Raw genomic sequence first — 24,387 nt, 5'->3', positions numbered from 1 at the left:
GTGTGCCCAGAAAAGAGAGCACACTGGCAGACCCCAGGGAGGCTTGTCAAGGCACCCATGAGGGGTGATGGCCGCCATTCTCGCCGGGCCCGTGCTTTGGGGCGACAAGGTACGTGTTTGAGTCTATCAGGGTCATCTCCACCATTTTTGCCGAGCTCGCTCGTGCTTTGGGGAGACAGGGCATGGTGCAAATATGTCAGGTTCCTTTCCGTATCGGCAAGGGATTGCGATTCACGTTGGCCTTTGCATTTTGCGTCGGTGCGCTGCTGCTCGGTGGCCTGCATTGGTTGGCCGAGTTGCTGTATACACAGACCTGGCCGAGTCATCTAATTTGCTCAAACTACAGTTTACAAACACATTCAGAGATGCATTAATTGTCGGGTAGTGCCGTGCATAAACCATGACTCATGCATGAGTCATCTATGTATAAAGTGTGAAGACATTATTGCACGTTCTGGAGAGGAAAGGAAGCACATAAAGCATGGTAAAGAGTTCCGAGGGAGGAAGAGCCGTAGTTGACAGGTGGTACTCGTTGAGAAAGAAACGAATACGGCAAAGTGAAGCAGTGGTTGAGTGGGCTAATTTCTAGATGCAGTGCATCATTAGTATATCCTACGGCGTATCATTTACCAACGATTCCTGGTACCGTTAAAGCTCACAATCTCCTCCCGGGTGAACCATATTGGCTAAGAGAAACCATGAACCATAACAGAAGAAGTAAATATTCAACATTAACTTCATTAGACCGCAGATCATTCACGAGTACCTATGCTGAAATATACCATCCAAGAGATGATTGTTTTTTCCCCTGTAAAAGATAACAAAGCTAACTGGAGTTTGGTCCTAAGCTAGCCGATTAAGATGAAGTTCTATATTGGCTTGACACTCATCGTCCAAGTCCTACACGGTTTCTGACGCCATGAAACTCTTCCACAAATCTATTCAGGGCTAGAGTGTTACCTTTTCCAGACATGTGTCCACTTAAATGCTTCCAACATCATGCATAAATTAAATACTATGCCATGCATATGAAACAAACTAAATAAAACTTGCACCCGGAGAGATTGTTCCATTCATCAAATTTAGAACACTCTAGATACCGTGCCATCCTTGAAAATAACAAAAATGAAACTTAAGATACTTTGCACAAATATATGTAGCTTAATATAAATTTGAAGTAGACCCCAAGGATTTTGTTCCAAATTCCTCTCTGCAAATAAACATGCCCTTAAAAGCGAACAAGATCATATCAGTTGCAGCAGAGCATGGGGTCTAGGCTGCATCTGCATCCATATCCATGTCAATTATCAGCTCGTCACAACTCGCAACGTCACCAAAGTAGCCAAGAGCCCAAGACGAGTGAGCAGTGCCTTGACGTCTGTGCTCACCGACGCAAGTGGTCGGTAAAACAATCGCGACCAGACGATGTCCAATCGAAAGGAGGGAGACGAAAGAGATATGGATAAATTTAAAGAAGCACGAATCTTCAGACGAGATCAGAGTGGGCCGACCGGGTCTCCCATTGGCGCATCCCAGGGGCCCCCCACCCCTCAAAGCACCTACCTGTCTGATACTCTCTCTACTGCTACTGGACCAGATGAACGCACAGAGACTGACTTTCTTGCAAAGTCTTGCAGATGTGTAAATAAGCTTCCCATGCAATGCAATAATCAAAGAGCTAGAACGAATAAGGTGATAAAGAACTAGAACATAGAGTAGACTGCTGATTGATCCTTAGTTTTCAATTACATAGATGGACCACATTCTGAGTGTCAAGCCGTCCACCATGACTATGCATGCATGGTTTCCTAATCTAAATCCTTTATGTTGTTTTTAGCAAAGCGATTTGATGTTAGTGTATATGATAGTTTCTTGCAAATGTGCATAAATAAACGTAAACTCCTCCCATTGAATAATAAGATGGTGAAGAGCAGAGACTAGACTACTGCTGATTGATCACGAGTTTTCAACTATACAAATGGACCACGTCCTGAGTAGTGTCAAGTCCACCATGACTCTAGTTTTTTAAATCTATAAATGTTTTTTTAGTAAAGTGATGTGATGTGAGTGTATATGATAGTTTGTGGAGCACTAATAGGCGTCGCTCAAAAATAAACATATGGCAGTGGAGGGTGTTTGTCCAGCGCGGACGGCACCCAACCTTGCTTCGCATCTCCCTTTCTCCCTGTAAACTTCACTGGTTTGAGGCTATCATCACGGGCTAGTGATGTAACCTACAGGGTAATATGGAATCTGGTGATAACTACATGCATGGATAATTTGAGAGGAGAGTGTTAATTTTGATTTTTTGTTTCTGATCAGTTTTTATAGGTTACATGCATTTTGATTTGAACAAAACTGATTTCCTAAGTGAGCCAGGAATTTACAGAAAAATATTCCTTTAGCCAGTCACCATAAATATTTTTTTTACTAAAATTTAGTGGCTGTTACAAGACAAGTCTACGCTAAGTATATGTTTAGCTATCTTTTCCAAAGCGTGAAGAACTCCTAAGATTGAAGATCTAAGTGCAAGGTTTTCCTCGAGTTAAAAATTAAATCATATACCGAAATGATTTCCAGAGACCGTAGGCTTATATATGGGCACAAAAAATAGAACTTGATTATAAGTTAGTGATCGATAAGGTTGTAGTCTGAACCATGCAAATCTACACGGATTAACTTAAATGGTTTCCTTGTCAGTTATGCACTCATCCTAAGAATTGATTCTTTTTAGTGCTGATTGCAGAAATGTCATGTCAAATTTCTTTAGCCACCAGATAGATTCTTTCGCATAGATGTGTTGTCTAACCCTCAACTTGAGCTCGAAGCCTTTGTCCAACTCCTTCTTAGCTAGTATCATTTTGTTCACGATAATTGAAATGCATTTAACAAACACACATATAGACTTCCTATAGACATTTTCCCATTTATGTACAGAGTGTTAATACCTATACCTTATCGCCAAAAGAGAAAAAACACATTCAAGTCAGTACCATAGACAATGAATATAATTCAGGCTATAAAAGACTTAATTATTACATTCTGCAATGGTATCATAATTTCTAATGATTCAATTACTGTCCCCTTGTCCCAGATAGTGCCATGCTTAGTGGACCGCATATAGGTCACGTCAATAAGCTTTCTTCCCTGGCAGGATCGTTCGTGTGCGAATCCTCAGATTGACACGAAGGAATAGTACGCAAACAAGCCCCATGAAATTCTCTCAGTACTTCTCTTTTATGATATAAAATATCAGATTCCCTAGTCTGTCCCTCCAAAGAGTTAGTGATGCAGGAATCTCCCCTCTTTATGTTAGGTTATGTTGTTGCTACTCCATGACTCAAAGATCCTGTTCATACATTATGATGCGTCGTGAAAGATTAGTCCTAGTTCACTTATTTATCAATGCAGTTGTTAGTTGGGCTCTTTAAGATAAACTATCTTTAAGCATGCATGTGTTGTAGGTAATATTTTAAAATTTCAGTTGTTGCTCAAAACTGTTTTTTTTGTGAGAAGCATGCATAAACAAAATCATTGTATTTTATTGTTAACTACACAGTATTCAGGGTTCCACTTAACACACATGTACAAAGGCGCTCTAGCTGTTTGATAATATATGTGGTTGCCTTCCAAAAAATGATTTTATATTTCCACCTGTGGAATTAAGTGCTTAAGAACGATAACAATCTTGAAGTTACAAATATAACAGCAAACAATCTAAGCCTGCAAGACATTATCTTGCAACTTGCAATTTCTATGCAATGCCAAACATATTTACTGTTCTGTAAATATAATATTGCTGCAGCTGCAGTCATAGAGGATAAAAAGAAATTACAAAAACTAATTGAGAGGAAACTTTGCATCGATTTTCTTGTTTTACATTCATCTCATAGTAGGCTTGATAGTGATAGGAAATCTTTAATTTTGAAATTGAGTTCATTTTACACCTTTCACAAACAATAAAGTTTACCTTTTACATCTGTCGCTGCATTTCCTATACTGGCCCCTACCCCCTAGCTTACCGAATAGGCAACCTACACGTTGTTTTCCACCGGAATCCACCCATTTTTATAAACTGGTAGAAATAAAAAGAATTCCTTTCTAAAAGGGACAAATTTACCTCCTTTGAACGTGATCCTTTTCTACACATCCAATCATAAAAAAAATAATCAAAATTGACTTGCTGCACATCAATGTGAAACCCCAAAACTTTGCCTTATTTTGAGGTAACTTTCTACATGATAAATTTGGTGATGGTTGCAACACATGTTGTTCACTTTAAATGCAACCTAGCTAGGATCAGAGCATGTACTAATTTACCCCCATTTCCTAATGTTACATTATATTGTTACTTGAAATTAATGATAAGGTGCGTGGACTCGCAGTAGGCGATGAATACCATTTTTAACATAAGATGTGGGTCACGTCGAAAAAGATGTGTAGCGCATTCACGTACTACGGCTATTTCAAATTTTGGTAGTGATATATGAGCAGAGCTAACTCCTTTGTCTACCATAATTCTAAAAGTATGCACCGCCTTTATGATGCGTTGCGGAAACCTAGGATGCCCAAATTTGCAAAATATAGGTTGTATGGAGCACGCAACAATGAGGTGATTGCCCGCCCACATATATCATATCGATCCTCTTTCGGAAAGAAAACCATAAAAACCTGAGCGTGTGCATTTATCTTTCAAAGGTACGGCGTTCAGTTCAGAAGCGACAAATGCAATGCATGCTCTCTCATCTTGCAAACCGGGATCATGCTCTCTCATCTTTCGCAGCTGAGACGTACGACTTGTGTGCGTGTGTTGCTCACCCATAATTGAGGCAAATCCAGATCAACAGACATCAAAGCCGATCGATGGATCGATCGAGACTGCGCCCCAAATAATTTTACCTTTCGCTGATTATTCGCTGCTTTATCTTTCTAATTTTCGTCACTACTGTGATTCGTGACCCTGTGTCGTGACGGAGAAAAAAAGATGGCCTAGATCCATGGCCGGCTAGCTAGTTCTCTCTCTCTCTCTGTCTGTCTCTGTCTCTGCTTTGGTGGGCTATATATAGGTGGTGGCTCGTGCCTCGGCACGCACTCAACTCACTCCTTCTCATCACCCGTGTAGCTAGAGAACGAGAGGAGGACACGCCGGCAGAGAGAAGAGGTTTGCATTGAGAGAGCTAGAAATTAGAAAGAGTTGGCGCCTAGAGCCTAGAGAGAGAGAGAATGGAGAGGAGGACGGTGGTGTACGATGCTGAATCCGGCGACGACCATGAGAGGCAAGGTATGCTCATTCTCATGACTCCATGATGGTAACGGTCAAGCTTTAGTGATCACCCATCTCGTGAATGTACTCGCTTTCCACTGTCCTAGAGTACTTTCTGCGCCCATGCATGCCATGTACTCGATCTTGCATGGTCTCTAGGGATTCATCGATCGGTTTCCTTATTAAGCTTTTTTCATTCACTGGATCGTCGGCCATGGACACACAGGGACGGTGTGGACGGCGACGTCGCACATCGTTGCGGCGGTGGTGGGCTCCGGCGTGCTGGCGCTGGCGTGGACGGTGGCGCAGCTGGGGTGGGTGGTGGGTCCCCTCGTCCTCCTGGGCTTCTCCTGCGTCACCTACTACACGTCCGCGCTGCTTGCCGACTGCTACCGGTACCCTGACCCCGTCGACGGCGCCGTGAACCGCGAGTACATCGACGCCGTCCGCTGCTACCTCGGCCGCAAGAACGTGGTGCTGTGCGGGTGCGCCCAGTACGTCAACCTCTGGGGAACCCTCGTCGGCTACACCATCACCGCAAGCACAAGCATGATGTAAGTCGTCAGCAGTTGTTCACCATTTCCACTAATTCCTACACACCTTCGATCTCGCTGCTGCCAACAAGGAATTACTTTGTCAGTCGATGTCTCACTGACACATAGGCAACCACGAGAATGAGATGAGAGAGTACACTGTTCTTGTACACTCCTCAAAAGGGAATCAATAAGGATAGTGGTGTGTGACGTGATGCGCCTTTTCGTGAGTAGAAGCACCTAGCTTGTAGCTTGTCCATGGTGCGGTAGCTGGTACTCTTAGTAGCTAGTGTGCCTTCCACCACCTGCCGGACGGCAGCGGAAAGGTGGCGGGATACGTGGGTTTTGTTAGCTTTTCCCTCCCTGAAAACCAGGGGACGATCAACCGTTGCAACGACTGGCCCGATTCATCTCGAGCTGTTTTGTTTGCCGATGCGGCACGCATCAACTAACGGACCATGCGTCACGGCTCCCCCGGCACACGTATCCGGTGTGATCACTGACAAGCTGTTCACTAGGTAGCTACGAGGGAGTTCGTTGCAGAGACTGTGGATCATGGTATCGTCCAAACAGTACATCGAGCATGTTGTTGTGATCATCATCTCTGCAAATCTGTAACGATGACACTGTGACAGTAATAGTTGACCAAATTTCTGTTGTCCTTTTCTGCAGAGCGGTGAAGCGCGTGAACTGCTTCCACCGTGATGGCTTCGGCGCCGGCGACTGCAACCCGTCGGGGAGCACCTACATGGTGGTGTTCGGCCTCTTCCAGCTCCTTCTCTCGCAGCTCCCCAGCCTCCACAACATCGCCTGGCTCTCCGTCGTCGCCGTCGCCACCTCCTTCGGCTACTCCTTCATCAGCCTCGGCCTCTGCGCCGCCAAGTGGGCCTCCCACGGAGACGTCCGGGGCACCCTCGCCGGCGCCGCCGTCGACGCGCCCCGCGAGAAGGCCTTCAACGTCCTCCTCGCCCTCGGCAACATGGCCTTCTCCTACACCTTCGCCGACGTGCTCATCGAGATCCAGGACACGCTGCGCGCGCCGCCCGCCGAGAACAAGACCATGAAGCGCGCGTCCTTCTACGGCCTCGGCATGACCACCGTCTTCTACCTCCTGCTCGGATGCACCGGCTACGCCGCCTTCGGCAACGACGCCCCCGGCAACATCCTCACCGGATACGCCTTCTACGAGCCCTTCTGGCTCGTCGACATCGCCAACATCTGCGTCATCGTCCACCTCATCGGCGCATACCAGGTCATTAATTCTTCTCTGCTTGCAGCTTAATTATCCACCGGCCGGCGATCAAGAACGACGACGACGACGTACACCAGCTGAATCCTGTGCCTCCATTAATTGAATAATTGCATTGCTTGCAGGTGTTCGCGCAGCCCATCTTCGCGCGGCTGGAAAGCTGCGTGGCGTGCCGGTGGCCGGACGCCAAATTCATCAACGCCACCTACTACGTGCGCGTCCCCTGCCTCCGGTCGTCTTCCTCGCCGCCGGCCACCGTGGCGGTGGCGCCGCTCAAGCTCGTGCTCCGCACCATCCTCATCATGTTCACCACGCTGGTGGCGATGCTGCTGCCCTTCTTCAACGCCGTGCTGGGCCTCATCGGCGCGCTGGGCTTCTGGCCGCTCTCCGTCTACTTCCCCGTCAGCATGCACGTGGCGAGGCTCAAGATCCGGCGCGGCGAGCCCCGGTGGTGGATGCTGCAGGCCATGAGCTTCGTCTGCCTCCTCATCTCCGTCGCCGCCAGCATCGGCTCCGTGCAGGACATCGTGCACAACCTCAAGGCCGCGGCGCCCTTCAAGACCTCCGACTGATGATCGTCGACCGTTTAATGGATTAATTAACTGACTGTTAATTAATTTGTTAACTGTGACGACTCTCTGTGTGTGTCAGAGGGAGAGGGCCAATGCATCTTTTTTCCCCTTTTCGGCAAATCTGGTCGATCAATCCAAGTAGAGAGTTTCTTGCTGCTGATTTGGACTTAATTTGGAGTAGAAGTATATATGTAACAATCCATGCATCTTATGGAGCAATGCAAGAAAAAAATAATAATCATTTGCCAAAACTAACCTGTCACGATCGATTGTCTCCAAGAATAATGCTAGCGTGTTGCCATTCACATAAACAAGATGAAAAATAATCAACTGATGTATACTTTTGTAATTAGCATCAAATGGTTTTATGTACTTGCACTAGAACACAAAGGCATTAGTGAGTGTGTTGGACACTAGCTGCATTGCATCATGAACAGTTCTTGCTGATTCTTATTAAGAAAAAGATACCAACAAAGTTAGCATACAATTCTTAAGAAATGGGTGCTAATAAAGTTGCATCATGATAAAATACTAAAGCAGTTCATTTTGGTGCGATGCTGATGAGTGCCTGCCGACTCGAGTGCAGGTCCTCACAGACAACGCCATTTCATTTATATTGCACTGCTCTCTGTCGCCTTCAGATCATGGCCGGATAGCGATTCTCAGCATACAAAAACGTCGCATCACAACTTTTTTCCTCACTTGATCGAGAACGACACATGCTTATATAATTTTCTTAACTCATTACGGAACAATTTTTTTAAAAAAAATGGTGAGTTAAACAAGGTATTAGCAGTCTCCTTATTTTTCTTCAGACTATCTGTACTTGTGCTCTGATTTTATTTTATTCCCTTGAAGACTTGTAAGCAGACATAGCATGGATGGGAGAAAAATATAAGAAAAGGAAATGACACTGAGACATAACATGGAGAGTATGTATCGCACTGCTCTCAGCCGACTTTAGGATTCATCTCTAATATCTTTATCGTATATATACACCAATTTTTCAGAATACAAAGCACTGCATCACCACTTTTTTTGTCTCAAGAAACATATGTTGTGCTCCTCTGGGCGGAATTTGTTGCTCTCTTATGCGGGTCCTCTGATCCCTATCTATCTAGTTTGCTTTCATATTTATTTAAATTTTTACATATGCATCACATTATTTACTACAATAATTTGAGAAGAAACATATTTGAGTTCACGAAAAGGGCGATGTTTATACGAACTTAGTATTGTTGCCATCATGAGATAGTATATCACTTTGGGAGGTATAGTAAATCTTAGCATTCGATCACGTAAATTTTCAGACAACTCTATAGCTGGCCGTATAATATTACCCCACTTTTTTTTATCTCACTATATATATATATATATATATATATATATATATATATATCCCATGAATTAATGAATCAAAGTTTGGAAGTGGTCAATATATGTCAGTATACTAACCCCATTTGTATGTATGTGAATTGCGGCCTTCAGCTTCAAATGACGTGTCACCAGCATTAATGCTACGGTTATCATTCACATCAACAGATAAACAAAAATATTCACTTTTGTTCTAATTAATTCAGATCGAATATCCTCTGATTGCGATTAGCACTGCTAGCTTTATGTAATTGCACTAACTCAATGCTATCGATCATCACAGTTTGGCACTAGTTGCATCATGCATGCATGAAAAGCTCTTGCTAATTCTGAATGTATTCCAACAGAGTTAGCACAATGATATTATAAAGTATTAAAGCAGTTCATTTTGGTATGACGCTGACGTCTGTCGTTCCAGTGGGAGCCCTCAGTCAACGTCAATTCTGCCTGTCCATGCACACCATTTCTGTCTGTTTCTTTCTCTCTTATTTGTTTTAGAGAAAAAAGATGAGCAATGCTCTCTACTGCCTTCAGGGTTGACCTGACACACATTGCTACCAATCAGCGTACAGAATGCTGGATCGCAACCTTTTTCTCAAGAAATGCTCCTACGTGGGTCCTGCGCGGCCTGTCTGTTCTGCACATCGAGGATCCTACTTGTAGGAGTTGAGAGTGACATGCACATAGGCAGTTCTGATTTAGGGGCTGTTTGGCACCTGTCACATCAGATGTTTAAATACTAATTAGCTCTATTAAACATAGGCTGATTACAAAATTAATTGCACAGATGGAGGCTAATTTGGGCGAATTCGCGAGACGAATCTATTAACCCTAATTAATCCATAATTTGACAAAGTGGTGCTACAGTAACTATTTGCTAATGATGGATTAATTAGGCTTAATAGATTCATCTCGTGAATTAGACCAGGGGTTCTGCAATTAGTTTTATAATTAGCTCGTGTTTAGTCCTCCTAATTAGCATCCGAACATCCGATGTGATATGGCTAAAATTTAGCACCTAGTATCCAAACACCTCCTTAGTAGTGCAATGATATGCGTCGGCATCCCTATCCCTAACTTCTCAAACAGCTTAGTGTTAAACATGAGCGTGGAAACACCGCTAATTGTCGAATGAGTTACGGTTCCATCTGACTGCCCAGAGATCCTTCTCCTTGCACCTTGCATATAGAAATTAGCAAATTTATATGCTAAGCGTAGTTGCTTGCATAAAAGCCATATTTGTTAGGTATGTTTGTTCACTTACACTACTGGAGAATGCACCTTCAGTACAGGGTCCAAACCCCCCTTTAGTACTGGTTGTGCAACCGGTATTACTATTTCGGTACTAAAAAGGACCTTTAGTACCGGGTCAAATAACCGGTACTAAAGGGCTATTAAAAAATAAAAAAAATCCTCCGACCGAAGCCCCGACCGCACACTGCCGCCGTCCGCCCAAGCGCTGGAGCCTCGGCCGCACAGCACATGAGTCCCGCAATAGCGAGAGGGGGGGCAGAGGGAGGGAGGGAGGCGGCGTACTTACGCTGCTCAGCCACTGCTGCTGATTGCCGCCGTCGCCGCTCCTCAGCCCGCCAGTTGCCGTCGCCGTCGGATCTGAGGGAGGTGGCCACTACTCCAAGATCCACGCGCTCCTTGCTCCGCCACGCCTTGTCGATGCTCCGCTACCGCGCCCTCCCGCCGAAGCTCCACCGCTGCTCCTTGCTCCGTCACACCCTGCTGACACTCTGCCGCCTCGCCGTGTCCTCCCTTCTTGCCTCTGCCACTCCTTGCTCCACCGCCGCTCCTCGCAACATGTAAGAGGTGAGGGCGAGCGGAGGGGGGAGGAGAGGGGTGGTGACGGGAGGGGCGGCAATGGGATCTGTGTGGGGGAGAGGGAGGGGATTCAGCTGGGGAGAGAGAGGGGATTCGGTGGGGAGAAGAAGGGAGAGAGGCGCGGGTGAGAGGATGAGGGGATGGGCGGATAAGTGTGGGGAGGGGGGCTGAGCGTGGGGTGAGAGAGAAGGGGGGCTGACGCATGAGGGGAGGCTGCAATTTAGTACCGGGTGAAGCCTCCACCCTATATTAAAGGTCCTCAGGCACATTAGTACCGGTTGGATGCTTCAATCGGTAGTAATTTGTAACCTCCCGGTACTAAAAGGGGGTCACGAGGAGCTCCTCGGGGACTAGCCGTTAGATCCGGTACTAATGCTGACCAAAATACAACCAATTTTGAGCCTCAGAACGAATGCTGAGTTTTCTATTGTACATGGTTTGTCATGTCTATAAGGTTCGGGCCACGCTAAGTATTCCCACGTCTCGGTACATATATTTACTGAACATTAAAGAATACATATCATATTTTCTTTTCGTATTGCACGTTTTGGAGATTTGCACTGATTTAAGTATGACGGCTTATCCTGGTCATTGATTTGCAGGAAGTGGATAAATGAAGATTGCAAGAAGTGTGGGTTCATGTGACTGTCTTCAAATGGATGTTTAGTCTAGTCACCGTGTCATCTTTGTCTTCTCCACTAACCTACTTTGTTACAGTCTTTGTATTCACATAATGCAACACGTGATAGTTTTCAAGATCCAGCACTGCTAGCAATGCAAGTCGCTTGGTAGAGGTATAAGTTACTTTGAAATTATTTTTTTAAGGAAAGAGATGCACTCTGTGAATTACATGAGCCACTCCATGCATGGTGTAGAGGAGGATAGCCTGTCTTTTTCTTGAGGATGATGAAGATATTATCCGCGTCCTTCTTCTATCTTCCTCTTTATAAGAAAGGTACATATGCAAATTATTGGTGTTGTTTTTCATGGACAACTGCTTCAGAATACATGACCACCTCATCTACAGGTGAACCAAGTGCAAATTACTGGTGAAAAGTTTACCAAAACATGCTTGTCAGTTGTCACCCAAAGGCCCTTGCCTTTTTGTTGGGTAAGGCTGCTCAAATGCTTAAAAGGGACAATAATGTAGCACTATGTACAAAGGGCGCATGTCTCCTTCTGGTCAATGGTTTAAAAAAGTTATATAAGGATTATTAGAGATATATCTGTCTCACAAGATAAATCACTGCCAACATTATGAAGGTATACCATACACAAGACTATAAATACTTAGAACAAAATAGGGACGGACTTTGTAAGAATTTTTCATGCCGTTATAAGTTGTAACCTAGCTAAATCTGCACTTGATGTTTCCGTGTGAACATCATGGCATAGCATCGTAAGGTTCTTCATAAACCATCAAGGTACCACTTTATGAAAGTCGACACAGAACTGTCAAAGATTCGTGCTTATTCTCAGCATTGGATCAGAAAATATATAACAGTTACAAAAACCTCTAGTTCAGTTGAGTTAATATTTGGACGTTCGTTCATCAGGCAGGAGGAACAAGAGAAGCCACGATGGGCCTTCCTCTGCTTGGGCCGCCTCAACCATCGGCGGCATACATATAAAAGAGCGGGAACCGGCTCGGACGGCACCCAATTTCAAAATTCAAACCCCACCGGCACCGGGCGCCGCCGCAATGCAGCCGGCCGGCGCCGAGGAATCGGTCCCTTCAACTGCCTCTGCAAACCTCCTCGGCACCAGCGGGGACCCGCCGCTCGCCGAGCTCGCTGCCTCCTGCTTCGAGCTCGCGTGGCACGCCGGGGCGACCGGCCGGCGCGAGCTCGTTGTCCAGAGTCCAGACGCTGCCCTATCTCATCTCCCATGGCCTGCTCGCGCTCTGCAACACGCTGGCGGAGATCGCTCCTGCTGTACTGCTTCGACTCGCTCCTGTTCCTAAATGACAAGGAAGGGAGGAAGCTAGCTCCTGGCGCTCGTGGTCGCAATCGGCATCAGCGAAGAGCTGCAGCTCGTGGCGGCGCGTTCGGATATACGGGGAGGTTGTTGAATTCAACGGTTTTATCCTAGAAAATCTGTAGTAGCTGTTTGTTTCAGTTCTGTATTTTTCAATTTATATTCTAGGAAACATATGCATTATGTTGCAATCAGTGTTCCAAAAATCTCTAGGCAGTCGGCTGGGACTAGGCGCCTACTAATGCTTAATCGTCACTAAGGGTGTGTTTGGATGGAGGGACGGGATGGGACGGTCCCAGTTTTGCATGTGTTTGGTTGGAGAGATAGTGGGACGAGGACGGCATCAAAGTAGAATATTTCTCGAAAAATTGGGATGGATCCGTCCCTAGAAAATGGTCGGACCGATCCGTCCCACGCAAACGGCGCTAACGCCGTCTCGCGCACTAGCGCGGGGAAGGGGCGGCCGTGCGCGGGGATGGGGCGGCGGATAGGCAAGGCCGGCGGCGGTGAGCCCTAGCGGTGGAGGCGCAGGGGAGCGCGGCGGCGCAAGCCCTGGCGGCGGGGCTTGGGGAGGTGGGCGCGCACGAGGTTGGAGGCGGCGGGGCTTGGGGAGGCGAGCGGCGCCGCAGCTTAAGGAGGCGGGCGGTGGCAGTGGGGTCTGGGGAGGCAGGTGGCACCCCAGCTCGCGAAGCGGCCGGCAGCGACGAGGCTTGGGGAGGCGGGCGCGCGTGAAGCTGGGCGGCGGAGCATGCCGAGGCGGCGGGGGGCGGAGCTGCCGGGGGCGTGCAGGCCGTGGCAGCGGGGGCCGGAGCTGCCGGGGCCAGTGCAGGCCGTGGCGGGAGGGGCAGAGCACGCCGGAGTTTTGGGCAGCTGACAGTGGGCACATCCTCTTTTGGGTGAATGACAATTGGGACTATAGTTAACGGCATGAAAACGCCATCCATCTCGTCCCTCGGCTGTCCCTCCAACCAAACATGAAACCAGGGATGTCCCCGTCCCTCCAATCAAATATCAGGTGAGATCATCCCATCCCAAAAAAGAGAGATGACACTGTCTCGTCCCCTCCGTCCCTCCATCCAAACCCACCCTGAAGGGCAGACAGGCAGGAGAGTGGCATCTGGCTAGTGCCTGGGCCATCCCTTGTTATTGGGGATACGACACTACAGCAGCCCGTCTTTTTCTGAATGATATATAAGTCAGAATCTGCTATTTTGTGTGCTTCTCCAAGTGCACAGCAACAAGAGAAACCGTAGCGCATGCATACTTCCTCTGTTTTTTCTTCGTGATATGGGTGTGATGGCAGATTTAGTATGCTTGGATGGCGAAAGGCAGCATCCATTCCTGGAAGGAAGCAGCGAACTTGCAATCGCGATGACAGGCACCAGGCTGATGAAACCTGGCGGTTCAGGTAGTCCAGTCTAGTAGTAGGGCAGCTGAAAGAGTTTGATCCAGGGTCAAACGAACATGTTAATTTTTGCTTACGTTATGTACAGTACATGTCATTTGAGACCAGGCATTCACCGACTATATTGTCATCTCCTCTTCATAGTGTCCTTGATTATATTGAAGAATTTTGTGCACATGAGGTCTTATTCTCAGACGTGAGGTTCTCATGGAAGCCTTGGTTGATCCATTGTGAGGTCTAAAGATGCATTTAAGAACATGAACCATGGCAACTTGTTCTTAAACATTAGCGAGATGCAGAGCAGTGTTCTACAAACTGAAGTGGAAAAGAATAGGAGAAATCCAACCCAAGAAGGATCATCACCAACACCTGATCGATCAGCGAGCAACAAATGCCTGCCTGAACTAAACACGGCATGCCAACAAATACCTAAGTATATATTCTCAGGAAGATGACGACCTAATAAGGTGTTTCCAGGTCAACTGAGAGATCAAAAGTTAAGACGGAAGGCTCAACTGAGAGAGCACGCTACAGATACATGAGAAAGGCATCTGTAAGCAAAATAGCCTGCTCCGCGGTCTCTCCTGTCCTCCACACTTTGAAGTCCTTCGCGAAGAAGCCGCTCCAACGAAACAGGCAAGACAGTGGAAATGGCCCTCGGGTGTGTCCTTGAGGATCTACATAATTCCACAGTGGTGTGAGGGGTGACACCGCATTCATGGCTGCATGCACTGCCGCCCCGTGCTGCTCCAGGTGAAGATCCCCATTCATGGCTCCCTGGGCATGTAAGGCTATAAGCGAACCTGACTTGGGTTGCTGCATATAAAGATGCCCACCATTCATAGCCCTCAGAGCATGTGACTTGTTGCCTTCTGTCCTATGTTCAACAATGTGAAGATCCTCATCTTCGTCACTATCCAGGTTGATAGCTTCTTCAATATTTGCCCCGCCATTCTTGCACCTGGTGTACTCGCTTTCATCTTTGGCAATGCCCATGGCTTCAGTTGAGCTTCCATCTGCATTGACTTCACATATAAAACCATACTTGGCAACTACAAGGAAAAGTTGAGCATGGAGAGTGCAATCCATGATGACACATTAGAAATGTCTTAAAGATTATAACACATAATTTGATCTAATTTGTATTCTGTTAATATGTAAAGACATAGATGCTTTTAAAGAAAACATATTAACAGATAGATAGTATGAACATATCTGAAAAGTATTTAGTAAAAACTAAATACAAACCTTTGGTTGGTTTCTCCTCTCTTAAACATTTGAGTACATTCTCTGCTGCACCGGGAGACACAAACACACCATTGATTAGATCTAATACAAAATTAAGGTCTCGAATAGCAATTAAACTACAAGGAGAATAAAATAGTAAAAATGGTATGATAGTTTCAATTCACCTTTAGGTGGCTCCTCTTGATGACCGTTTAAAGAATATTCTACTTGTTGTTTTGCTCCAGGAGACAAGGATGGTAAGAAGGCTGTATTACCTAGATCAGGAAAACTTGTCATTTGTATACTTTATAACTATTTAGAAAAACAACTATAGGCCTGAACGGTGAGTCCTTAAAAGCTAGTGGAACTTTAAGGGTCTAATCATGGCCAAAGCAAAGGTTTTAATATGCACTAATTTCTATAGGGAGCAGATCCAAGAAACATTAGAAATGTCCAAAACTACCATTGTAATGAAGCTCGGCAATAAATAATAACATAATTGTCAAGTAAATGAAATAGATATGAAATTCAAATTAACCAACTCAGTACACACGGTGATAATCAACTAAGTTACAACAAACTAGTACCTGTAATATTTCTTAAAATAGCTCTTCAATGACCATTCAAAAGTGCTTCATATAGATATGTCACTTTTAATATATGAAAGTAGATAATATAAAAGTTGATATAATCATTATGAAAAGTTCAAAACATTGTTACATATGAAAGATATTATTAAAAGCAGCAACAATATCAATGATAAAGCTTTGATTTGCATAATATGAGCAAACCTTTAGAATTTTCAGTCGCATCCATGAAACAAGAAGCACTGTCACTTTCTTTACCTGCACAATAACAATCCAAAATTTGCTTATCATTACCACAGAAGACATGCGATTCCTGTTTCAAGAACTTAATTTCTTTTTAATAAAAATAACGAATATCTAGTGTACAAACAAGCATTGAAATCAAATGACCCACCATGTTGCGCAAATCCAGCACAAGAAATTATACAACAAACAACTATGAAACTGCATTATTGTGTTAGGAAACTAGTGAGATAAGGTCAAATCGCACTCTAATTACCAAGGTTCTCCCATGCGAGGTCAAACTAATTTACTTAGGCAAGCCTTATATATATATTCTTGCTTCCTTGCTCTGGCCAAATTTATATAAGAAGTTCCATACTAGATAAATTGGGAAACATGACTTTGTCATAGACTAGGAATAAAATATAATGATTGAACTATATTTTGAATATGAAGATGCATATCTCAACCAACCATGTGGCCAGCTAAAGCAGATTTGATTTTTTATATTTGTACCATTACTACTTAGGTAAAAACTTCCTTTCTGTTATATTTAAATACAAAACTTCTGTTAGTTTCTCCTCGTGAGCTCTTAAAGTTTCAATTACATCTTCTGCAGCACCTAGAGATGCAAACTCACCATTAGTTAGATGTAATACAAAATTAAGATCTAGAAAAGGAACTATATGCAAGATGAAAACATAGTGGGGTAGGATAAGAACATCAAATGAATAAAACACCTTGGGGGGATAACAGAGTATATAATTCATGTGGTAGCTTGAACTCACCTTTTGGTGGCTCCCCTTGAATATCACTTAAAGCATTAGCTACTTGCTGTTTCGCTCCTAGAGGCAAGGGAGGTAAGGAGGTACTTGTATTACCTAGAGATCAGACGAACTTGCCATCAGTTGACAATAAACTTAAGAATAGTCATAACCATCTACATGAAAGCATGATGCTAGTTAATTTTTAAGAGGGCAAACCATGGCAAAAGGCCAAAGAAAAAGTTTTAACCCTACATCAGTACAATAATAATACATAAGATGAAAAGTGGAGGATTAGAAAATGTCTGATAAATCGTAGTACTTAAATTGATCTAATATGCATTCTATTGATATCTAAAGACATGGATACTTTTAGTGGGAACATCTCAGATATCACCTATCTTTGGAAGTGTACCATACAACCACACACGCACACACGAATTAGTGAAAAGCAACCATAATAGTTAACACTAAGGAAAATATTTGGTGTACATAATACAAGCAAACATTTAGAATTTTTGTCTACATCCACAAAACAAGCTCCCTCACTTTTTTTTCCCTGCACAATGATCCAAGGTTTTCCTCTCATTAATTACTATAAAGATGATGCAATTCTGTATCAAGAATATAGTTATTTTTTTAATAAAAAGAGCATCTAGCATGCAGTCAAGCAGTGCAATCAAACAACTACCATGTCGCAATGATTCAGCACAAGAAAATATATAATAAAGACAATGGAATTCCAAAACAAAATTAAAACACATATATCTTCTGGAACATAGTATATATCTCTATGGAACTATACGGAGCGAAAGTTCAAAAAACAAGATTAGTATGTAATGGAAAGATGTCTACAAGGATCGTTCATACATTTTGATTAGATTGGTTCTTTCATATGTTCTAAGTTCTGAATTTAACTAAGTAACAATACAATGACTATGCCAATTAATGTAGAAAAGATCAAACTTGTAACTGTGGTACTGGGATCAGGTTTGGATCAAAGGAAGAAGACTTAATGGTAAGGAAATTACTGATCAGCAAAAGATTCAGGAAAGAGGTTGTTGAACTAATTCCTGCATTTCAGCTGATAATTAAATGTTGCCGGCTACATGGGTGTAGGTTGATGCAGACATGTAATAATAGGATAAAATGTGGACAGTGGTGTTGATGTATATCTGATGTTCTGATGATCTTGATGTGCACAGAATCTGTAAACCATTTACTTTACTACATAAATACCAAAATATTGCAGTATGTTCTCAGAAGGACCTGTTTGACATGAACCTGGATACAATCATCGGGTTGATGTAACTTTTTATTATGGGTTATTTTTATTTTTATTTTCTAATAGTGTAATGATAATACTATAAAATATTGTATTTTTACTAACTTTCTGATAAGAGAAAAAGGTTTATGTGGATTAGAGACATAACCTTGCCAAATAAGCTCATCTGAACAGCACGTTCCATGTACTGTTAAATGGAAAACTAAATCTTTCAAAGAATGGGATTCAATTTAATATGTATCCAGATTTTTCATACTGTTACAAAGCTAAAGAAACTGTAACGAAGGATTCCCAGTGCCACTTCACTACAAAATGATGCATTGTCAAAGTAAAATAGCTCCATTTCATCTAAACTAACTGTGTTTGACTTTCCTTTGTGAGATGTTGGATCAAGTAGTAACAACTTAGGTATTAAAAATGTAAAACATACAATGAACAGAAATAGTTTTTTAAGAACAAGCATTTAAAGTATTTAATTTGCACCTCTATTCTCTTGAGACGAGTTGCTTGCTGCAACTTCCAGTTCAGTTTCATTTCCTTCTTGTTCTGTATCTGCAATAATTTCTGGAATCTCTTCAAGGCGGCGCATCCTTTCAGCTTCTGTGCTTAGCAGCTTTTGTTGTTGCATTAGGTCCTCGAATGTAACAGAAGAATTAGTCAAGGAAGAAACCTCGTGGAAGTTTATTAGGTAATCCAAGAAAATGTACTACTAATAGTAATTAGTAATACAGGAAAGCAAGATGACATCTTAAAACTAAAACATTATCAGTATTTTAACATATGACAACTACAGTCAATCAGAAAAGGATATTCTTGTCTCCATCCTTTTATATGTGCTCTGTCAATCGCTCTTTCCAGTCTCACAAGTTCTCTGTCGATCCACTGAAAAATTGAAATTTGGCCAATAGGAGTGGATACATGCAACACAAACATATGGAAAGCAAGGATAGATTACTAAAATGCTAAGACTAAAGAAGTTATGAATTTGGCAAACCCACAATTTTCCTTTCAGACTTCAAATTCTATTTAATAGTGCAAAATTTTTAATATATTTTGCAAGTACCATGCCCACCATGACCTACAGAAATTCTAGAATTATGTTTGCTTGCTACAGTATAAGATTAGTAAATTAAAGTTTAAATACATTGAAGTTTTTTTTTTAAAAAAAGAGGGCACTAACAAATTGATGTACAAGTTTCAGAGCAAACTAAGGTTGATATCAACACTCTTAAAGAAGCTCAGAATCTTTTGATATATGGTGCGCTATGTTCTCCATCAAGAGTTACAAATTCACTTCTTTTAATTGATTTGGATAACCAATTACTAATTAAAGTTTTTCACATTTATCTATATGCATGTATTAAACCAGTGCCATCTATTGATTTCTGAGTGCACTTACATGATTTACTATGTCTTTATGTACAGTTGCCACCTTCTCCTCCAATGCAGCCTATCAAAAAAGAGGAACTTAGCATATGCACACTAGGACAAGTACTTTGGTGTAATCTTATAGGTGATCTCGTGCACAAGCAATCTTGAGACAACTTAACAGACAATCCCTAGAAAAATAAACAAAGTAACATTCATGCCAAACTCAACATTTTCTACCCTTCTATCGAAAAGATGTATGGACATTCTAGCCAGCATATGGACTATTAAATTTCCCTTCCCTTAACTAAACAATATTCTGGTTTGTCTTCCTCCTGACGCCTCAGTATTTGCATTGTTCTAAATATCCAATGAGAAGAGCAACAAAAGTAATGGAACAGAGCAATCTAACTACACAGATAGAGTACAAGGAACATAAATATCCAATGCAGATACCATTTTACATTGGAATTGGAATATGCTAGAGGAACTGTTTGACAATCACAGAATTGCGCTAGTAATTGGACAAGTGAATATGATGGCATGGGCACGATAAATGGATACATAAATGCAACACATGCAGATAAAGAAAATATCTCCATCACTAGAACAGTGAATATGATAGTTAAAAAAATATCTTTTTTCAACAGCATGGTAACTTTGCCATCCAGTAAATCACATGGCAAGGCACTACATTAAGGAGAACAAAGGTTTCAGAATATGATCTTACAATTGTATGCCTTTCCAGAAGTCCTTTCTTAACCAAAGAAACAAGATCATTGCATTCCTCCTGTTAAAAAGGGAAAAGGTATATTTATTTCACCACATCTTTAAAAGTGAAGCAATATGGTGAATTGATGAACCAATGCTGTACAGGCTACTCTATTTAGTAATGATGACCTAATCTAAAACAGGGTAGCACTAATTTGTTTCCGTCAGTAACAATTAACACACTGGCAGCAATGCTGCTCGATTATGAAAATCATACCTCCAGAAAGTCCTCGTCTGAGAGCATTGAGATCCTGACATCATCCCACAAACCAGTAACACATAAGAGAATATTGGTACATGTGTCATTTATCCTGTATTCTTCTGAAGATTTCTTAATGCCTGTAATGACATATTCCAAGAGCAAGTTAACAAAGCTGTTTGCAAAACATGAATCGTGCTATTACTAGTATAAACATTCTGTGCATGCTCAACAAATTCAAAAAAAGCTAAACCATCAGGGATAAGAAAGAAATCTTGAAATTGACATTTTTTTACCTGTCACTAACCCAAGTTGGTATGGCATTTTAGGCTTTTCGTACATGTGAACCCTGGGGGCATTCTTGACTCTAACGAAACAGCCAACAACTTTCTGATCAAATGTGTCTAGATGATTCAAAAGATTAATAACTAAAGATCTTCTCAGATAAATAAGCTTTATGTTATTCTCGTTAAGAGAGGCAAAACATCTGTTGTTTTTTTCTGAAACCCTCTTAGAAATCTTCAACTCCACAGCATTCCGAGGTTTCTTTTTCATAATTGGAACATCATCATCTTCAGAACCATCAAAGCGAGGTTTCTTTTTCGTAATTGGAACATCATCGTCTTCAGAACCATCAGAATTTTCATCTTCTGAAATAACATTTGCAGCCAGATGGTTTGCTAGAAACCTACGGATACGTTTGCACCTCACTTTTTTTCTCCGAAACAAAGGGTACAACTTACTATCACACGAGAAAGAATTTTTCTTATTATCGTTGAACAATTTTTCCTTTTTGACGTGCCCCATTATTATTCCAACAATTTCAGCTTCATAAAGAGATTTTGACGTGTCCTTTCCAAAACCTGACAAGAAATCGATTAGCTCTTCGGAACCCCAACCAATATATGTTTTCTTATTTGACTTGTTCTTTTTCTTCAGTGATCTGTTCACTTTATTCTGTTTTCTATTAGAGTCAAAAGGTATTGTTTTCTCAATGGGAGCATTTTCAGCAAAAATATTTGCATCTGACTTGTGACCTTCATTTGGAAATTTCTCCGAATTTGCTCTATTACAGTCAAGCTTTCTAATAAGAATAACATGAGCTTCTTCTAGGTAAACCAATTTCAAATGTTCTCTGTCTTTAACATCTTCCCAGTAGTCTTTAAACAAAATATCGTAGATCTCTGCATTGCTGAAATCTCTCTGTACCTGGAGATGAACATGAAATTTGTCAGGGAGCACAAACAACAATATATTGGATAGGTAAAATCGAATTTTGCTATGAATTACAAACTACCTTGGCATCCTTCCTGAAAAGGAAACACAGATTACATGGGAGAATAACTAACAAATAGGCATACAGTGAAATTCTTTGCAGAACTGACTAATCGAAACTCAATACAGTAATGCAAAAAAAAAAGTCAGGTACATGCATACACTTACCCAACGAGAATCAGGATCAGCATTCTTCTCAATGAAGATAGCCTTGTTCAAGCAGCTGGTACAAAATCCTTTTTGCTGCATTCTCAAGTCGAGAAATCCAACTTTGCCAAGGCAGTCATGGCAAACCGATATCGGACAGCACAGACACCGAATATGTGAACTCTGTCTGCAGTTGAAACATATGTGCCAATCTGTACATATCCAAAATTAGGCCTAAGTATTAATACCATTAGGGGTAGCACAGTATATAAGCTGATAATTTGCAGTCTGTACATAATAGTTTGGATAATTGCAGAGCAAAAGATCATGCAAGTCAAGTGCAGAGCTGCTGATTATTTGCGGCCATTTAATTACCGTCTAGCTTATGTGGTCGTGGGACAAAAGTTGTTGGATAATCAGTGGTTTTCTCAGACATTGAAGTACTCGTACTATTTGCCATGTTGCATGATGCTGGAAGCTAGGTAAAATCTGAGACAAATTAAACTTCACGGTCCAAGCAACATCTCATTGTTTGAATAAGGACCTGTTTGGATACCTTTGCTAAACTTTAGGGGCTAAAAGTTGCTACACTGTAGTTGCTAAACTTTAGTCATGACTGTTTGGTTCCATGAGCTAAACAGCATTTAATGAGGTGGACAATGACCTATTTGCTCTTAATGAGAGAGAGAAGGCATCCAAAGTTTAGCAAGGATGTTTGGCAAATTTGGGATTAAATGGGACTAAACTTTAGTTGCTAAAGTTTAGCGAGGTGGAACCAAACACCCCCTAAGAAACAAGGAAACCCTGACAACCCATGCATGACAGGAAAACTAAAGAGGGCACTGTGCTCACCACATACAAACTGATCGTCGGGAGTAGTAAGAAAGCCATGCTTTTTGTCCAAACAGCGCAGGTGGTACGCCTTGGGGCAGTTCCTGGAAAGCATCACGAGGCAAATATTGAAGTGAGGTGGCAGATATCTGTTGGCGACGATTGGATCGAAAATGATGAACCAAATTGACGACATGTCATTCATTCGTTCCCCAGCCAGCCAGCAAAGATGTACAAATTGAGATCCAAGATTGAAGTAGCTAATACACATGCGATTCACCAAGGCATATAAGAAAACAAACAGCAGATAATTTCATATCAAATTTGCCATGTTAAAAAAATGCAAATTGCATTCGGCACGTCTCATTTTTGGCATTGGCCTTGCCTTTGCACACTTTGGCGTGGACGTACCAACGTACGGCCGCCGCCGCGCCGCCCGCTGCCTCCTCCGTCCAGGCGTCCACGGACGGCGGCTCGTCCTTCTCCCGGTCTTGCTTCGCCCCTCCGCTCGTCCGCCGGCCCGTCGGTCGAACTCGAAGAGACGTGAGTCGTCCTCAGGGACGGCTGCGGCGGTGCGTCTCGCGCGCGTCACGCCAGTCAGCCCCGCGTCGGGCTCAACCGCGGAAAATGGAGCGCAGCGCGGACGCGGCTCGGCCCTCGCTACGTTTTCCACCCGAGCTCCTCCCTCTCGTCTCGTAGGGTTTCGGCATCGAGCGCCGCCACAGCCGCCGCCGGTGGCGTGGCCCCAGATCTGACGGCAAGGTGGGTTCCTCTCCCATCCCGGCGGGCGTCGCCCTGCAGCGCCGGCGCCGGCACCCGCAGGAACTCCTCGCACGGCTGCGATGTGCCCGCGCGCCTCCTTGTTCTCCGCCTCTCCCGGCCGGGCAGCCTAGCGAACCCACCAAATGGTGACTGGACGCTGGGCCCATTAAGTGACCCAAAAGCTCGACCCAGAATGACTGAGACAGGCCCATAAGGCCATAACAGTTCGCGAAGGCCCAGCACTTTAGGCCAGCAAGCCCCGCCCCGCACCCCACCCCCCGCCTGCTTGGGCCATGGTCCGCCACCAAACATCCAAGGAAACCCTCCGTATATAATCCCTTCCATCCTCTTGGTCTCCCTGCAACCGCCGCCTGCCATCCTCTTTGGATCGCAACCGCCGCCTGCCAGAACGGGTGCCATCACACCCTTCTCCCCTCCGCCTCCCTTTGTCACTCCTACCGGTGGCCACAATCCCCACCACCTCCCTCGTCGTGCTGGCACACACATCACGGCGAGGGCAAACCATGAGGGCCCATATCGACACGTGTCGTGTTGGTACCATAGCCGACTCGTCGTCGTCTATCTTCGAGATCTACGGGGCTGCTCGGACCGACACCGTACCATCCAAACTTCCATCGTGCCGTGCCTGAGCCATCAACCGGAGCCCGTTAGGCTGGCTCGGCACGCACGGATTCTTTCCCGTACACGCCCAAGCCCGCGGGCTAGTCGGGAACGTGCGGGCCGTG

The 24,387-nt window shown here is 43.6% G+C and overlaps 3 protein-coding genes and 1 long non-coding RNA gene across 4 annotated transcripts; 1 reads left to right on the top strand and 3 right to left on the bottom strand.

Moving 5' to 3' along the window:
• The first annotated feature begins 5,095 nt into the window (after positions 1 to 5,095).
• On the top strand, positions 5,096 to 7,868 carry LOC101785192 (amino acid permease 6). Its single transcript, XM_004977098.3, has 4 exons — positions 5,096 to 5,281; positions 5,490 to 5,817; positions 6,469 to 7,048; positions 7,171 to 7,868. The coding sequence occupies exons 1-4, from the start codon at positions 5,224 to 5,226 to the stop codon at positions 7,615 to 7,617; spliced, it is 1,413 nt and encodes a 470-aa protein (XP_004977155.1). The 5' UTR covers positions 5,096 to 5,223; the 3' UTR covers positions 7,618 to 7,868.
• A 6,578-nt stretch (positions 7,869 to 14,446) lies between these two features.
• LOC111258047 lies at positions 14,447 to 18,923 on the bottom strand. The gene is made up of 6 exons (XM_022828770.1): positions 18,772 to 18,923; positions 17,028 to 17,120; positions 16,222 to 16,275; positions 15,616 to 15,705; positions 15,452 to 15,496; positions 14,447 to 15,219 (listed from the first exon to the last, which is right to left on the bottom strand). The coding sequence occupies exons 1-6, from the start codon at positions 18,914 to 18,916 to the stop codon at positions 14,732 to 14,734; spliced, it is 915 nt and encodes a 304-aa protein (XP_022684505.1). The 5' UTR covers positions 18,917 to 18,923; the 3' UTR covers positions 14,447 to 14,731.
• Positions 18,924 to 19,097: 174 nt separating this feature from the next.
• On the bottom strand, positions 19,098 to 20,448 carry LOC111257859. Its single transcript, XR_002678442.1, has 3 exons — positions 20,387 to 20,448; positions 19,688 to 19,738; positions 19,098 to 19,170 (listed from the first exon to the last, which is right to left on the bottom strand). It is a non-coding gene; the product is annotated as an uncharacterized LOC111257859 (long non-coding RNA).
• A 190-nt stretch (positions 20,449 to 20,638) lies between these two features.
• LOC111257970 (zinc finger CCCH domain-containing protein 19-like) lies at positions 20,639 to 23,743 on the bottom strand. Its single transcript, XM_022828566.1, has 4 exons — positions 22,901 to 23,743; positions 22,070 to 22,260; positions 20,923 to 21,835; positions 20,639 to 20,766 (listed from the first exon to the last, which is right to left on the bottom strand). The coding sequence occupies exons 1-4, from the start codon at positions 23,148 to 23,150 to the stop codon at positions 20,639 to 20,641; spliced, it is 1,482 nt and encodes a 493-aa protein (XP_022684301.1). The 5' UTR covers positions 23,151 to 23,743.
• Positions 23,744 to 24,387: the final 644 nt, after the last annotated feature.

This window comes from Setaria italica, chromosome VII (genome assembly GCF_000263155.2).
Source record: "Setaria italica strain Yugu1 chromosome VII, Setaria_italica_v2.0, whole genome shotgun sequence".
NCBI classification, from domain to species: Eukaryota; Viridiplantae; Streptophyta; class Magnoliopsida; order Poales; family Poaceae; genus Setaria; species Setaria italica.
The sequence above is the reverse complement of the archived record's forward strand: the minus strand, read 5'-3'. Positions and strand labels throughout refer to the sequence as shown.

What these genes read in the sequence shown, in the direction of transcription:
- LOC101785192 (XM_004977098.3), top strand. Translation starts at nt 5,224, where the DNA reads ATGGAGAGGAGGACGGTGGTGTACGATGCTGAATCCGGCGACGACCAT. An exon ending in CGACGACCATGAGAGGCAAG is followed by an intron (nt 5,282 to 5,489) that starts GTATGCTCATTC and finishes ATGGACACACAG; the next exon opens with GGACGGTGTGGACGGCGACG. An exon ending in ACCTCATCGGCGCATACCAG is followed by an intron (nt 7,049 to 7,170) that starts GTCATTAATTCT and finishes CATTGCTTGCAG; the next exon opens with GTGTTCGCGCAGCCCATCTT.
- LOC111258047 (XM_022828770.1), bottom strand. Translation starts at nt 18,916, where the DNA reads ATGCAACAACAAAAGCTGCTAAGCACAGAAGCTGAAAGGATGCGCCGC. An exon ending in TCAAGGGGAGCCACCAAAAG is followed by an intron (nt 16,276 to 17,027) that starts GTGAGTTCAAGC and finishes GTTATTGTGCAG; the next exon opens with GTAAAGAAAGTGACAGTGCT. An exon ending in AGAGGAGAAACCAACCAAAG is followed by an intron (nt 15,220 to 15,451) that starts GTTTGTATTTAG and finishes AAGTCAATGCAG; the next exon opens with ATGGAAGCTCAACTGAAGCC.
- LOC111257970 (XM_022828566.1), bottom strand. Translation starts at nt 23,150, where the DNA reads ATGTGTATTAGCTACTTCAATCTTGGATCTCAATTTGTACATCTTTGC. An exon ending in CGACGATCAGTTTGTATGTG is followed by an intron (nt 22,261 to 22,900) that starts GTGAGCACAGTG and finishes GGATATGTACAG; the next exon opens with ATTGGCACATATGTTTCAAC. An exon ending in CTGATCCTGATTCTCGTTGG is followed by an intron (nt 21,836 to 22,069) that starts GTAAGTGTATGC and finishes GTTCATCTCCAG; the next exon opens with GTACAGAGAGATTTCAGCAA.